This window comes from Rattus rattus, chromosome 8 (genome assembly GCF_011064425.1).
Source record: "Rattus rattus isolate New Zealand chromosome 8, Rrattus_CSIRO_v1, whole genome shotgun sequence".
Taxonomy (NCBI): domain Eukaryota; kingdom Metazoa; phylum Chordata; class Mammalia; order Rodentia; family Muridae; genus Rattus; species Rattus rattus.
Window position 1 is genome coordinate 17,739,462 of NC_046161.1, and position 16,909 is coordinate 17,756,370.

Consider the following 16,909-nt stretch of genomic DNA (forward strand, 5'->3'; position numbering starts at 1 on the left):
CTAAGTTGGTTTAATAGCAAATATAAACCAATAAGACCCAGTCTTTAGCAGCAGCCCTCCCAGGACACAGTTGTAATTTCAGACACATCTGTCTACAGTGTTCACTCCATCTGGACCTGGAATAGCTCAGTAGGTGGTGTGCCTGTCAGTGTGGAGGACCCCAGCACTGCATGACACTGGTGTGGTGCTTCACACCTGGAATCCTAGGACTCCAGAGGCGAAGGCAGGGCATCAAGAGTTCATCATAGGCATTTAGAGGCCAGTCCGGGCTCTATGAGAACCTCTCTCAAAGAAAGGAAGAAATAAAACCTAGAAAAGTAGAGAAGGGCGCACACAACCTGGTGGAGAGTCGAGGTCATGAGTGGAGGAGACCCTTGAGGCTGCAGAGTGAGCTGGAAGCATAGGGCTGCAAGTCCTCCCTCTCAGGAGCCTCCCGCCCACCCAGTCATGCTGCCCGCTGTCCACACCTATGCCTGTGACAAAGCATTAGCAGGGCAGTACAGAATGAGCTAAGGTGGTCACCATTTGTGAGCACACTGGCCTCCTACAGCCATTTTTGTCCTTTTTTCCTTTTTTTTTGCCTTTGCAAGTACTCATCGTTTTTACAGAAAAGTTACCGTGGGAAATCAGGAGCCCACAAAGCTCCCCTCTTCCACGTAGATAACCCTGGCTACACTTCCTTCCAAAGTTTTTCTTATGTGTAAACTTACTTTTAAGTGGACGTCCTTCCTTATTTTTGTCTGTGCCTCTTGTTTGTGGTCATTGCTCTTGGCGATTGCGACTTTTATTTTTCAGTCGTGGTTTCAGGATGTAGCCCTGGCTACCCTGGACTTGTAGACTAAGATAGTCTCAGTATCAGGTTCTACCTGCCTCTGCCTCCCACGTGTGAGGATTGCAGGTGCAAGCCACACGCCTGGCCCTACTTTATACTATAGTGATAGTGTGTTACTCTGTAGGCAGGCCCCACTGTATACTGACCCACTCCTTAGCCTCCCTGTATCTCTTCTCATCAACAGACGGTTTCATTGGCGTCCATGTCTCAGGCCCCGCCCCACTCATTTCTCTTTCTAGTGTGGCCTCTTCCCTATTAGCTGTATGAATTCTTATAGGCACACCCCCTTCACAGTAGTGCCAGCTAATGTAGACACCTGTGATGTCCAAGTCGATACCCACCTTCTGTGGGCCTCATCAGCCTCTGTGTGTCTTGCACATGTGCATGCAGGCACACATTCACATGTGTATCCAAGCTGGTGCCTGTGTCCTGATGTGACGGCTGTTCTTGCTAGTTAGGCGGGGTCCTCTGTGGTCTAGATTGGCTTCAAACTGTTTAGCTGAAGGTAACCTTAAGCTTCTGGTCCTCCTCTCTACCTCCCGATTGCTGAGATCACAGTGGTGCGTCTCCATGCAGGCTCAGTGTAGCTGACCGGGTGCTTAGGAAAGAGCCCAGGCTCCTTGGTACAACTCAGCTGGTACAGGGTAGGACCCAAGGTTTCTGAATGCTAAAGCAAGTCTGGTCTGTGGAGTACACTGGCCTCTACCCTGGCTTGGAAGCTCAGCTCATAAACTGCTCGGGTGAATTGTGGTCAGGACCCCAAACTACAAAAGCCTTGGCCATGGGGATTAGGGAGTAGTGGGGATGCTGAGAAGCACATGGGTTTGGCGTAGCTCTGCTGTGGGATGTGCTGACTCTGGTTGACCTGGGGAGAACGTTGATGTCCTTGGCATGGTAATTGAACCAGGTAACAAGGGGCCCTGGAAACCGTTGCTCAGGTTCAAGTGTGATGTTGAGAATGGGCAGGGGAGATCCTGTTTCCATGATGTTCATTGGTTCTGCTGAGGCCCTCGTAGGCTCTTGCTAGTGTTCATTGGAAAAGCGCTTGACACTTGACGGGAGTCCCTGGGGCTATACCTGTCATTTTACACTCTGCCAACAGGTGTCCGGGCAAAAAGACACCATGGCCCTTGTCTCTTGGCCTGTCAGAGGGCCCCAGGGCCCCTTCCTCATCATCCCTGCTGACTTGTGGACTCTTTCAGGCCTGCGGACCATCGGTGTCATCACCAAGCTAGACCTGATGGATGAAGGCACAGATGCCAGGGATGTCCTGGAGAACAAGCTCCTGCCCTTGAGAAGAGGTAGGTAGGGCTTGGGTGGGCCACTGAGCGTGGGTGTGTCTTTTGTGATTCTCCTCTGGACAGTGGGTCTACATTACAGCTGTTTCTGGAACACTAAGAAGCAAGCACACAGCCATGCCTGGTGCTTGCTGTGATCCCAGCACTCTGATGGTAGCCTGGGCTACAGGACACCTTGTTTCAAACAAACAAATACAAAATGTTTCTTCAGAAATAGGTTTAGGTCCTAGGAATGAATCTCAGTGGTATAGCCCTTGCCCAGCATAGCTAGGAACCAGGCTCATTCCCCAGCTTCCCACACAAAGCAACACGTCCTGCTGCTGGTTCTGTTCATTGAAGGACCCTGAGCTGTCACTTTCCTGTGTAGCGTGCTGGTGTGTAGGTGTTGAAGAGCAGACAGCCAGGCACGGACACACATCTGTTAATCCAGCATTCAAAAGCCTGAGGTAGGGCTGGAGAGATGGCTCAGGGGTTAAGAGCACCTGACTGCTCTTCCAGAGGTCATGAGTTCAATTCCCAGCAACCACATGGTGGCTCACAACCATCTGTAAAGAGATCCGATGTCTTCTTCTGGTGTATCTGAAGACAGCTACAGTGTACTTATATATAATAAATGAATAAATCTTTAAAAAAAAAAAAAAAAAAAAAAAAAAAGCCTGAGGTAGAAGGGTCATGAGTTTGAAGCCAGCTCAAGGTAAAGTGCCGAGACCCTGAGTCTGCCTTCTGGAATTCACATTAAGAAGGAAGGGGATGGGGTTGGTAGAGCGCTTGCCTAGCAAGCGCAAGGCCCTGGGGTCGGTCCCCAGCTCCAAAAAAAAAAAAAAAAGAAGGAAGGGGATACTGACCCCATCTGTCTTCCAACCTCCGTTTTTGAGAATGTTTTTGAAAACTTTTTTCACTGTAAGGAGTGGGTACCGAGAAACACCTCCCTAGCTAGTGGAGGCTGAGGGATGAATTCTCCTGACCCTGTCCTTCGCCTAGCTGTGGCTGCTGCCAGATCCGTCAGGCCTCCTCCTTAGAGGAGCTCAGCACCCACAGGCACTGGATGGACTAAGTAAGAATCTATCCATTTGGACTTGAGGGCCTCATCCACCCCTTCCTCTGTCTGGTAGCCAGTCACCTGGTCTCCTGTCTCCCTTGGTCTTCCCAAGAGTGACTTGGTCGCACCTCTCATCCTGTGGCCTCAGGCTCTCTTCCTCACTTTTGCTTCCTGTGGCTTCAGGGTCCCTCCCACTGGGAGCCGGAGCCACTACTGCAGGGAACATGTGTGTTGTGTGCACTGGCCCCCAGCACCACAGAAAACCTTACAGCACTCAAAAGGGTTCTCCCACCTCATCTCCCCCTTACTCTGCAGACCGAGATGCCCGGAGGGAACCTCATGACCTCTGTCTCTCTCCCCAACCCCCCCACCCCCCGCTGTGCACCCGCCTCGAGCACCCCATCTTGTTTCATTATTGTGTATGTGGTGTTCATTTTGTTTGTTGTTGTTGGAGACCAGCTGGACTTGACCCTCTTGCCTCAGCCTTAGCTGATTTACGTGTGTGCCAGCACACCTGGCTTACTTACCCACATACGCATGTGTACTTATTGTATATTAATTTTCATTTCTGAAGCTATTCATATACATGTCTTTGTTTTGAAGACTGTGTGTGTCTAGTGATTGTCATGGCCTGACCCAGGACCACCTCGAACTTGATCCTCCTTCGTCCGACTTCTCAAGCGCGGCCACCAAGCCTGACTGCAGGGTTATTTTCCTTCATTATCTGCATGTGGGTGTGGGTTTTACATGGTGTTTGTCAGGTGTAGTGGGAGAGCTCCGCAGCTCCGCAGCTCAGGTATGGAGGTTGGAGGTAACTTTTAGAGTTTGTTCTCTGTCCATCGTGTGAGTTCTGGAAGGTCAAACTCAGGTCATCAAGCTTAGCTGCCCATTTTTCTGCTGAGCCATTTTGCTGGCAGTAGTGGCTTTTAATATGATGAGATAAACTCTGTCCCCTTTACCTTGATCTCCCCCGGAGTTGATGACGATGTTTTTGTTTTAGAATATTTTCTTGCATTTTTAAGTTTATTTTTATTTACTTTAATAACTTTTTTAACTGACTGTGATAGTGAGTGTGGGTGCAGTCCCCTTAGGGGCCGCAGGCTGAAGTTGGGGATTCGTGTGCTATATCACTGTGATGGACTTCGCCGCTAAGAGCAGCTTGGGAAGGAAAAGCTTCATTTGGCTTTCAGGTCAGAGCCCCATCATGGAAGGAAGCCAGTCAGGAACCTGGAGTCAGGAATTAAAGAGTAGGCTTCAGAGGAATGCTGCTTATTGCTTATTTCTCCATGGTCTGCTCAGCCTGCTTTCATTTGGGGGATGGGAGGTGTTTCTCTGTATAACTTTGGCTCACTCCATAGATCAGACTGGCTTCAAGAGATCTGCCTGCCTCTGCCTCCCAAGTGCTAGGATTAAAGGCATGTGCCACCATGGCCAGCTTTAGCCTGCTCTTTTACTCACCTAGGACCACCAGTCCAGGAGCGGCACGACCCACAGTGCGCTGGGTGCCCCCACATCACTCACTAGAGAGGGAACTGCCTCCTGGTCAGTCTGATGGAGGCAGATCCTCAGTCAGGTTCCTCTTCCAGACAACTCTGGTGTCCAGTAATAGAAACACTGCCCAGCATGAATGAGGCTCGAGCTCCTACTGCACTGCTAGCTGTCTTCCCAGCCTGTCCTGGAAGCCAGGGCTGTGTACGTGCTGCCCTGGCTGTCCCTGTCAAACTGCAGCCCTAGCCCACTCAGACCTGCCCTTGAAGTTCACCTTCTTACACACTCCATATTGCTTTCCTCAGCTACCTTCCATGCCATTCACATCCCTGGTGGGGCTCAGTGCTGCCCTGTGCCCTCTCCTGTGAGTGATTATTGGACCAGCCCCTTTCTGTGCCAGCTCAGCACAGAGCCATAGCACTGTGTCCTTCCCGCTTGACCTTCTTCTCTCTTTAGGCTACATCGGCGTGGTTAACCGCAGCCAGAAAGACATCGAGGGCAGAAAGGACATCCGGGCAGCCCTGGCAGCTGAGAGGAAATTCTTCCTCTCCCACCCAGCCTACCGGCACATGGCTGACCGCATGGGTACCCCACACTTGCAGAAAACACTGAACCAGGTATGGCGAAGGTTCGAGGCTATCATGTAGCTTTGTGCCTGTCTCAGTCTCTAGTAACCAGGCTGTCAGCCATCTTGTACTCTTAGCCTACGGGGTTTTCACTGAAGCCCTGTTGAGGACTGTGTGTGTCGTAAGCTGGTACGTGATGACCGTTTGATGTATTAGTGCCACTGTTGCCTTAAGCACCCTGCAGTAACTCAGTCACATGCCTGGAAGTCTAAAGACATCCTGAGGTGGCAGCAGGGTCAGTCAAGGCTGGTGACTGCAGCTAAGCAGGCGGTCACTGCAGTCTGAACTCCTGCAGTCTCACCCTGCACAGCCTTTGAGCACAAAACCTAGCCGAGCTTTTCCATGCCTTCTTCCTCTTGCCCATTAAGGAAGAATGGCTGCCCTTATATTTCCTAGGGTGGGAGTTGGTGAGGCATGTGTGTCCAGGACAAGGTACAAATCTTGTGTGGAAGGAAACAGTATTCACTGATTGCCACATACTTCATGTCTCCTTTCTCACAGCGATGAAACGGTAAAAACCGGTAAATGCAGCAGGGGCAGAGCACCAGCCTAAAATCCCCCAGTGAGGGGCTGGGGCTGTGGGCGTGTGTCTCAGCAGCAGAGCTCCTGCCTAGAATCCCCCAGTGAGGGGCTGGGGCTGTGGGCGTGTGTCTCAGCAGCAGAGCTCCTGCCTAGAATCCCCCAGTGGGGCTGTGGGCATGTGTCTCAGCAGCAGAGTGCCAGCCTCGGGTGTGGAAGCCCTGGGCTTCATCTCCAGTACCAAATAAATCCCGTGTGGTGGTGCATCCGTAATCCCAGCACTCGGGAGATGAGACAGTCAAAGTCATTCTCAGTTGTATAATGTGGGATGAATGAGCGTCTACCTGAGTCATAAAGCAACAGTAAAGACTTCTTTATCGTGGTTTGGGGCCTGAGGCACTGTGTGCAAGAGCTATTGTCCTCAGGGAAGGTAAATGAGCCACAGATACATTCCTAGTCCAGTGTCAGCTGTAGCTGGGATCATTGCAAAGTGAAGCTCAGAGCAGCATCTCTAGAACGGGGCACCAGGGTGGGGCAGTGTGTCTTGCAGGAAGGGGCCTAAAGCCACAGGTCAAAGTGTGAGGGGCAGGAAGGAAAACCCTCCTCAGAGCTGTACAGCTTGGACTCTGAGTATTCTGGGCTGAGGCTGGATTGTGTTCTTTCCTAGCCTCTGGGCCTGTGCTAGCCTGTCTGACCCTTACCTTTCTACAGCAACTGACCAACCACATCCGGGAGTCACTGCCAACCCTGCGCAGCAAGCTGCAGAGCCAACTGCTGTCCCTGGAGAAGGAAGTGGAAGAGTACAAGAATTTCCGGCCTGACGACCCCACACGCAAGACCAAAGCCCTGCTGCAGTGTGTACTCGCCTTCCTGTGGCCTGGCCCAGTCGTTCTCCTCTCCATTCAGGCCCTGTCCTAAGCTGCTCCTGAGAGTGGGGTTCCAGTCTCTAGATGTTTAACATGGCATTCTCATCTGTAGGGTTCATGCCCTGAAACTGTGCTCTTGCATTACAAAAAATGGGAGAGAGTCGCATTGTTTCAATAAGTTACCATTCTGTGTTGACCACAGTGTAGTTACCACTGTGTGTTGTGCTGCATGCGTTGCTGGAGTTGGCTGTGGCTGTGGCACAGCTGAGCACATGTTATCCAGACATCATCCTGGGTCTTAGGAGGGGGAGGCAGGAAGATAAATCAAAACTCGCTGAGCTGAGAACATGGATGAGCAAGTCTGAGGGCCTAAGCTCCATCTCTAGACGGACATAGTGGAAGGAGAGAATCCACTTCCTCCAAGTCTGGGGGCGTGTACCTCTAATCCAAGTACAGGAGTTGGGGAGACAGACTGCTCCCCACTCACTGGTCAGTATCCAGCCAAGTCATGTTCAGTGGGAAATTCAGTAGAGAGAGATTTAGGAAGACAGTGGACAATCACATTTAGCCTGCCTACACCTACACACGCACACGCTCTGATCAGCTGGGTATGGTGGCATGGCACAAACTTCGTAGGCTGAAGGCAGAGGGTCATTTGAGCTCAGGAGTTCAAGGCCAGCATTACTTTAAAAAGCAGTCTGTGACAGGAGGAGTCCGAAGTGAATTACTTGCAGCCTTTTCTTTCTTGGGAGGGAAGGTTGTACATCCGAGAGCATGGAGGTCAAGGGTGACATTCGGGAGCCATGTCCTTCCTTGCATCATTAGTTCCAAGAGATCAAACTGTGGCCATCAGACTCCGTGACAAGTACCTCTACACACTGCACCATCCTAGGACCACCCCTACCCCCAAAATATTTTCTTCTTCTATTTTATGGTTCCATGAACTGCTGACGTGCTGCCCTTTGCAGTTGCCAAGCTCTCCAGTGCTCACCCTGTTAGCCAGCCCTGCGTACATTCAAGCTGAGGCACACAGTGCAGTACCACTCAATCAAGACTTCCCAGCCCGTTATGTGGAGCTCCTGTGCAGCCAGGGGAGAGAGGGAGGTGGCAGAAAGTGCAGATGCTCCTTGCCTGGCCTGGACAGCTGTCTTGACATGCAGCCATGCAGTAAATCAAGATGAGCCCTGGGGAAGGCTGCATAGCTGTGACCTCAGAGTTCCGTCTAGAATTTTAGCAGTGACAATTCTGTAGAGTCCTTAAGAACAACCAGGATAGTGTCCAGCGCTTACCAAGGGAGCCTTGCTATTTTACACATTGGCTGTTAAACAGTGATATTTAAAAGGAAAGAAAAATGGCCAGACATTGTGGCATACAAACCTGTCATGCTAGGACACTGGAGGCCTAGGCAGAAGGTCTTTAGTTCAAAGCCAGCCATTACACAGCAAGACCTTGTCTATAAAAATACCAAACCATGAGAGACAAGAAAATTCACCACAGGACTGACAAGTTAGCTCAGCAGGCAAACAGGCTTGCTGCCTAAACTGAGTTTTCCCCAAGACCCACATAGAGGAAGGAGAGAACTGATTCTCATGAGTGCCTCTGCCCCCACCCCCGTACTGTGCCATGCCTTCCTCTAATAAATGTAACTTAAAACCTGTGTAGGAGGGTTGGGGATTTAGCTCAGTGGTAGAGCGCTTGCCCAGTAAAGGCAAGGCCCTGGGTTCGGTCCCCAACTCCCGAAAAAAAAAAAAACAAAAAACAAAAAAACAAAAAAAAAAAAAAAAAAAAAACCTGTGTAGGAAACAGAGCTTATCACACGATTCTTATACTTGCAGAGCTGTGCAGAAAACTCGGTCTTGACCTTTTGCCTTTTCTTTCTTAAGGATGGTCCAGCAGTTTGGAGTGGACTTTGAGAAGCGAATCGAAGGCTCTGGAGATCAAGTCGACACCCTGGAGCTGTCTGGGGGCGCCCGCATCAATCGCATCTTCCATGAGCGCTTTCCCTTTGAGCTGGTGAAGGTAGGTGCTCGGCCTGGAGCTTGAGTCAGACACCCCCATGCTTGGTCTCCATCTTGGCCTTAAACTTTCTTCCAAACCATGGTGTCATGAGCTCCTGCATCCTGTCAGCGGCTGCTGTCAGCAAACTTGGTATGAAGGACATGTCCCCGTGGTCTCTGTCTTCCAAGATCTCATAACGTAGAAGGTTTGAGCAGAACAGTGGAAAGTCCAGGTTTTTCCCAATGGGGGTGGGGAGTGAGGGGGAGGATACGTGAGGGCCATCGAGTAGCACAGCAGGTGAAGGTGCCCTCTGCTCTGCCTGACTTCCTGAGTTTGATCTGCAGGCAGAAGCGGAGAACCAACTGCAGGTCGTCCTCTGACCTCCACACACTTCATGCATCTCAGGCCCGCCCACAGCACACTACAACATACACAAATATAACTATAAAACCATGCAGGATGCTGGGCTTACACCAGTAACTGCAGAGATGTGTAAGTTGAGGCAAGAGGAGACTGAATTTGAAGATACATGGCCTGCAAAGACTCTGTCTCAAAAAAGGAAACAAAATCAAAACAAAAGTAAAGCAAACTGTACTTGAGTCCTTTTCCTTTGAGGCCGTGGCTCTCACATAGGTGCATGTGTGCTAGTATGGAGACCAGAGAACAGCCTCCAGGCTTCCCTCAGTTGGGTTTCTCTGAGTTAGCCCTAGTTGTCCTGGAACTCACTCTGTAGACCAGGCTGGCCTCAAACCTAGAGACTCCTTGCCTCTGCTTCCCAAGTGCTGGAATTAAATGTGGGCACAGCCACCACTACTCAGCCACCACGCAAGGTCTCATTGTAACCTAAGTTGGCTGTGTAGTGGCCGTGTAGTCACGCTTCATCTTGACCTTCTGATCCTCCTACGGTAGGACTACGGGTGTGTGCCAGTGCATCCAGCTTACTCTGTGCTGTGGCTGGAGGCCAGGGCTCAATACATGTGTGGCAGCATCAACCAGCGTGAGAACTGCAGCCCTGGCTCAGCCTTATTTTCCGAGACAGGATGTCTGACCTACCTGCAACTTAACCAGTAGGTTAGGTCTGCTGGCTGGACAGAGTTTAGTTTTTTACTTATGTTTATGAGTATTTTGCCTGATGTATCCTGAGTGTAGCACATACATGCCTCATTGCCTGCAGTGACCGCAGGAAGGCCCCGGATCCCATGGAATTGGAGTTATGGACAGTTGTGAGCCATTATGTGAGTGCTGGGAACGGAGCCTGGGCCCTTTGCAAAAGCAGCCAGTGTTCCTAACTGCTAAGCCATCTTTCAGTCCAGTACACCCGGATGCACTCAGGTCTGCAGGCTTAGTGGCAGGTACCCTTTTGAACTGAGTCATCTCTGTGACCTTTGGTTGTCTTTAGTTTTGAGCCGCTAGGTCATCTTTGAGAATACGGTCATGCACAGGTCATGCACAGGAACCCAAGTGTCCGCTGCTCTTGCTGTGAGGCGGCCCTGGGAACTGATGCATACATGTGGTTCATTTCTTCTCAGATGGAGTTTGACGAGAAAGACCTCCGAAGAGAGATCAGCTACGCCATTAAGAACATCCACGGAGTCAGGCAAGTTCCACGGGGAACCCATAATCTCTTTCTTTCCATTCTTGTGGGCCCCAGACCTTTTGAGTCCCTGACTAGTGAGGCTTTTAGAAGGTTCATGGCTAGTTTTCAGAACTGTATAAACATCTTAGTCTTGTGTGTTTGGGCTCTGTGACTGTCCTGGGTTTCTTGACTCCTTGTGTCCCCTAGGACACATGACCTTACTCCCTGTGAAATCTGTAGTGATCAGAGGTTGGAGCCAGACTTGGGTCATGCTTACAGGTCCCTTTTTTTTATCATGGGTCACTTGGTGTCCCCCGTTAAGTGCAATCAATGAAGTATGCCCCGTTCTCTAGCATCCCAAGATCCTTGGGTTCCCCTGAGGACTCCCTAGTTGGGGGCTCTCGGGTATCCTGCCCCCCAGCTTTGATGATATAGTCTTCCTTGTCAGGGATCTAGCCATGCTTAGAAAGTGGCTGACCACACCCTTTGTTTCTCTCTGACTTATCTCTCCCTGCTTCCCCACTGGGTCTGGACGTTTTTAGAACTGGGCTCTTCACGCCGGATTTGGCGTTCGAGGCCATTGTGAAAAAGCAGGTGGTCAAGCTGAAAGAGCCCTGTCTGAAATGCGTGGACCTGGTTATCCAGGAGCTAATCAGTACAGTTAGGCAATGCACCAGCAAGGTACCGCACCCGCAGACGTGGGGCCGCAGGCTTGGTATCAGGCCCCAGGTTACCTCATTTCCAAGAATCCAACAGGGATGGGAATGTGTCAGTCTGGACCCACTCAGGAGGGGGTGGGGGAATGCTGGGCTTCTTAGAACCAGCTAGACTGGTGACGGTCTCCTGGGGTCCTGATACCAAGCCCAGCATGCACACGGTGGAGTGGGGATGTCATCTGGCTGTGTTGCTTTGCTGCTTGCTAGGGGAGCAGATTGGGGCTCCCTCTTCAGCTGTTGGAGGCCAAGGCTCCTGAAGCCTCCCTGTTGTCCCCCTTGACAAGTGACCAGTGCCTGGCTTCTTTGGAGTGGGTCACTCCTCTGTTCCCATGGCACTGGGAAGAACATATACACTGGTGGCACACTGAGAGCTCAGTGCCCGGCTTCACAGAGCTCCTTGGGGTCCACAGTGGTTCTGCCAGCTTTCGCTGTGCCCTGTGCTGTCCTTGTTCCATCCCCCCCCCCCCAGGTAACTCCACACTCAGTCCTTGTGGTCATCAATACCTGTGTCCCACTCTCCATGGACAACTGCCTCTATTTGGCCCAAAGCACCAGGCTCCTCTGGGAGGGTCGTATCCTGGGACAGCATACCCCTGCCAAGCAGCTGGGGTGCTTGAGGGAAGGAGAGGTGTCTGCTTGTACAACCTCGGCATGCCCAGCTCTGAATGGCAGAGAACCTCTGCTTACGCTGCCTGTTCTACTCAAGCAAAGTCCCCATTTGCTTCCTCAGTTTCTCCAGTGGGCAACAGAGCAAAATAAGCCAGCAGGCAAGGGCTGGGGTTACCCTGAGTTTGTAGAGTGCTTGTCTGGCTGCACAAAGCTTGGGGTTTCATACTTAGCATCCCATAGTCCAGATGTGGTGGCTATACCTGCAATCCCAGAACTGGGTCCAGGAGTTGGAAGTAGGAAGATAGAAGTTCAAGGTCATCCTTAGTCATATACTAAGTTGGAGGCTAGCCTGTGCTACAAGACCATTTCAAAAACTGAAACCGAGAGGGGCTACTGATTGATGTCCTAGGGGGTCACTGTCACAGGTCTGACAGTTTGAGATTTGCTCACATACCTTTGGCCCTATGATGACAGTCCTGTAGCACTTAGCCTTGAACTGTAGACCTGCCCTGTACTCCCCTAGGCCGTGCTGATCCCAAACAGCTGCCAAGACAGACATGGGCGCAGGCTTCTCTGCGCATGCACTAACCAGCTCACTCTCCTTTCTTCTCTCTCTCTCTCTCCCCATCTCCCGTCCTGTGTGTGCATTTGTGCGTGTGGCCTGCACTACCCCTGGGTGTCTCTCAACCTCGTCCCGCCCTCCTCCGCATGACCAGGACGGGGCTCTTCACCCCCGACATGGCCTTTGAAGCCATCGTGAAAAAGCAGCTTGTAAAGCTCAAAGAGCCGAGTTTGAAGTGTGTTGACCTGGTGGTGTCGGAGCTAGCCACGGTCATTAAAAAGTGTGCCGAGAAGGTAACAGGTCTTGCTCCTCCTGTCCCCCTCATCAATTCCCACCTATCATTTCTTCATTGGTGTCTGCCCTGAGCATTGGGACAGTCCTGCCTGGAGGGGAACCCCTGCTGGGCACAGTGGTCCCCTATGCCCATCCCAACAGCCATCTCCAACTTCGCATGGCAGACTGAGTAGGGAGGATCACCACACACAGCCCCACCATCTCAGTTTTGGGGTCAGTGGAGGAACCTTTGACATGTCCAAGCATAGTCACATTTGTGAAGCAGTTTTCACTCCTAGACCTCATCTCTTGTCACCACCATGTCCTCCGATGTGTTCCTGCACTAGGGTGCGTTTAGCAGCGTCTCTCCCCTCCTGGGGAAGGGGTGGCTCCCAACAGTTGTGGTTCAGGTCACTCAGTACCCCAGGTAAAAAGGAGGGGTATGAGGATTGGCCACATGGTTGCCAAATTCAGGAAGATCAGGATACAGTTTCCAGCAGAGGCTTCCCTGAGCTCAGTGACCCTGATGCTATCCCTTTTATCCTGGAGCAGGGCACCATGCTCATTTGAATGCTCAGTGAGGGCCATCAGTTTGTCCTGCCTTTACTTAGCGCTGGGCGGGAGGGGCTGCCTGGCACCTCTGGGTAGCAAGTGTGCCACTCACCCTCTCCACTGCTCTCCACCGCCAAGCTGTCCTGGCTTTGCAAGCAGCTCTCGGCATGCGGCACGGCGCCCTCTCGCCTCTCCCACTCACACGCCCCTGACCGTCTGCCCTGGTCTCCCAGCTGCAGGAGCTGCAGGAGCTGGGAGACCAGAGCAGAGTGGGCACTGGCAGCCCCTCCCCTTTCCTCCTCCTCCTGTCTCATCCTTGTGTCCCCCTGGCCTGACCACGAAGGCCTGGTCAGCTCAGCCCTTCTGCTTGCTCCCCAGCTCAGTTCCTACCCCCGCCTTCGAGAGGAGACCGAACGCATTGTCACCACCTACATCAGGGAGCGAGAAGGGAGAACCAAGGACCAGGTATTGTACCTGCTCACTGTTTTCTGTCTGTCTGAGAGTTTAGTTTTGTGATGTTAATGCAATTTTAAAAGTGATAATTTTTTTTTTTAACTTAGCAGCGGTCCACATAAATCAGTCAGAGATGAAGATTTACTTAATCAAGCTATGTGGCACAGCAGCTCAGTGGTTAGTTATCAGTCTGTTCTAATCCCTGAAGCCAAACGAGCCGCCTCCCAGCCAAAATCTCCAAGCTCTTTGCATGTGGAGATTGGTCTGGTACGCTCTGCCCTAGGCGTGCTCCTAGGGTGCCTCATCACCAAGACCCTGCTCTTTCTTTACCCCTCCCCTGGCTGAGGCCAGGAGCCCAGCCAGATAGTCTCACTGCTCAGCCATTTGCAGATCAGCTTTCATTGAGAAAACAGAATAAACGGACAGCTGTATTCACACAACTTTGAGATAGGAGATACTTAGAATGGGCACTACAATGCCATGCCAGGATCACAACCAGAAATGGGGACAGAGAAATCAGCCTTTGACTAATACAAGGATAACTGTACAGTGACATGCTTACACGTGAGGTTTGTTTGTTTCTAATTATGGCTATTCATTTCAAGTATGTTTTTACCAGCATGTATGTGGGGGCCAGACGACATCTCTGGGGAGTGGTTCTCCCCTTCTCTTTTATGTGGAAGTTCAGGGGTGGAGGGGGGGGGATAATTAGGCTTCCAAAGCAAGCGTCTTTATCTGCTGAGCCATCTCACCAACCCCAAAGATCCATTCTGAGGCCTAGGACCGTGATGTGGCTAGTATACACTTGCCTCCCATGTGTGAAGCCTTGTTTCCCTCTCCAACACCCTGTCAGATAAACCAGGGTGTGGTGGTGCACAGTTGTCATCCTAACTTGGGAACCAAAGGCAGGAAGAAGTCGTGTCATCCCTTAACTACATAACTGAGTTCAAGACCAGCCTGAGCTACATGAGACTTTCTGTTGCTCCCCCATACCACCACCCCAAAAAGAGAATGCCAAAAATGATGATGATGGTGATGGTGATGATGATGGTGATGATGATGATGATGATTATCATCATCATCTGTGGCCACCATCCCCATTGTCCAGCCTATATCCTGGCCTACCTACCCATCATGCATTGAGCAATCTTCCACCATGACTGTTCAGGTGGTATTAATGTCTCTGTGCAGCTACAGAGTAGATTGTTCTAGGCATGCAGCTCAGTCTTTCTTATTTTCTAAAGACCAAGGTAGTCTCTTCTTCACCATGGCCATGACTTCCCCATAGTGCTTTGGGGGAGACTCTTTGTGACTCTGATTTCTGTCTGGCTCTGGCCCAATATTCAGGGCCATGTGTCACCTGTGGTGGCAGTGATTGACTTTCTCCGTTGTTGGGGCATTTTCTACTGTGAATATACTGTATCTTTTTAGAGCTGCCCTTACCTGCTGGAGGAATACTGGGTTATCTGGAGCCTTGCAGCCTCTTCTGCAATAGACTCTCAGCTGTCCATTTTCATACCCTGGGCCATCATTAATCCTTCAGGTGGGGGCCTGGAGCCATGCCTCAGTGATTACATGGTCAGCAGACCCAGATTCACATGGTACCTCACAATCATCTAGGACTCCACTTCCAGGGGATCCCATACCTCCTCCTGGTGTTGCAAGCACTAGGCATGCAAAATTGGAACAGACATATATGCAGGCCTTGTGCATATGCAGTAAAAATAATAAATCTAATTATGGGGCCTCATTACTGGTGCTTAAGTCTAAACTACTACAGTGTCCCTATTGTGTGCGCTATGGTGAAGAAACCGACTCCTTTATCTTTACGTCTTCATTTAGCACTGGGCCTCTTAGACACTCTGTAACCCCATAGCATCCATGGCCTGGCAGATAGGGGTTTGGTGCAGGCGCCTGTCATCGCAGTATGGAGAGACTGAAATAGGATGATCAAGAGTTCAAGGCCAGACAGGCTGGGTTATATTATGAGGCTTATTATATTGATTTTATATATATATATTGAGTAGTGCCTGTGGAGATTGGAGGGCTACTTGTAGGAGTCGGTTCTCCACTTCTACCCTAGAGTTATCAAGCTGAGACCATCATGGTTTAGCAGCAAGCGTTTTATTTTGTTTTGCCCAGCAAGCTATTTGGATTTTCCCAAAGGCCTATCTGAAGACCCACATCCACACCTACAAGGTCCCTTCCAGGTCCCTAAGACGCCTCCTGGTGAGGTCTTTCATCAAGCCACCCCGCCACCGCCTTGAGCAGTCCAAGGTGGGCATCTACCTGGCTGCTTAGTAGTACCTACCGAACAGCCACCAGGACCCAAAAAGCTTTGAGCAGACCATGCCCCTTCACAGCAAGAGCTGAAGCATTCTGGCCACACCCCCGCCCCGCCCCTCCGCCTGTTGGCCACGCCCCCATTACTGCTCTATTCTGAGCCGGGACCCTCTCACCTGGTACTCGGTCTTAAGACTAGCATTGGCATCTCAAAATGAGACCAGGGCAGAGTGCTTCCAGCATACACAAAGCGCTGGGCTTTGTCGCCATCGCCTCAGGAACCTTGCAGTGATTTGAGTGCTCAGGAGCTAGAGGCAGGAGGATCACGAGGTGAAGGTCTTTCTCGGCTCTTTGATGAGTTAAAGGCCATCCTGAGCTCTGTGAAACCCTATCCCCAGAAAACAGTCAAAAATAATGCACCACCAGAAGCACGAGCACTTCTGGTTGGTGTCCGTCACCACTCCTGAGGCGGCTGCTGCTCTCCTTCCTGTGCACACAGCCCCTGGTACCCATTATGGACACTACCAGGCTTCAGATAAGAGCTGTGGGGAGACAGCGTTCAGGAGCTTCAGGCACAAAACGCCACCCTCCCCAGCAACCTCCTAGGTCTGTGTATGTAGCCTTGGTTATTACTGAGGACCTAGAGGCACACTGACGAGGGAGTATCTGGCCTTGAGCCAGCGGAAACCTTTTGAGGAACCAGAGCCCCTTTGCCCAGGCAGCCTGGCCCGTTCTTAATAGGAACGAGGGTGGAAAGCTGCCTGAGTCAGTAGAGTCTGTGGAGCAACTTCAGTGTCCTAGCAGACAGGGCTGTAACGGGGTTGGCAGTGCACTATCCAAAAGCATCTCTGTCTGCCAGATTTGAGAATACAGCTTCTCGGGTATGGGCGTGTGCACACATGCTGGGGCCCTGCAAATGCGATTGGGCTTCTAGTGTGTGCGGTACTGAGTTTCTTTGTTTTCTAAGATTTATTAGCCATGCATAGTGGTGCACACCTTTGATCCCAGCACTCAGGAGGCAGAAGCAGGTGGATCAGATAAATAATAGACAGACAGACAGACAGACGGACGGACGGAGCTACATATGCATATCGGGTGCTTGTGGAGGCCAGAAGAGGGCATCATATTCCCTGGAACCAGAGTTATAGACACATGGGAGCCACCATGTGGGAGTTGGAAATTGAACCTGGGTCCTCTCAAACAACAGATGCTTCTAACC

At 51.2% G+C, this 16,909-nt stretch overlaps 1 protein-coding gene across 10 annotated transcripts in view; it reads left to right on the plus strand.

The window, feature by feature from the left end:
* Dnm2 (dynamin 2) overlaps positions 1–16,909 on the plus strand; it is an 83,023-nt gene that overhangs the window by 42,881 nt on the left and 23,233 nt on the right. For 5 of the 10 annotated variants that reach the window (XM_032910784.1, XM_032910786.1, XM_032910779.1 and 2 more), the window contains exons 5-11: positions 2,035–2,133; positions 5,114–5,274; positions 6,514–6,656; positions 8,552–8,687; positions 10,196–10,263; positions 10,785–10,923; positions 13,333–13,419. In XM_032910784.1, the coding sequence (XP_032766675.1) occupies positions 2,035–2,133; positions 5,114–5,274; positions 6,514–6,656; positions 8,552–8,687; positions 10,196–10,263; positions 10,785–10,923; positions 13,333–13,419 (833 nt within the window). Of the gene's footprint in view, positions 1–2,034; positions 2,134–5,113; positions 5,275–6,513; positions 6,657–8,551; positions 8,688–10,195; positions 10,264–10,784; positions 10,924–12,283; positions 12,423–13,332; positions 13,420–16,909 lie in introns of all 10 variants that reach the window. The other 5 variants (XM_032910782.1, XM_032910785.1, XM_032910776.1 and 2 more) reach the window with 1 other exon arrangement.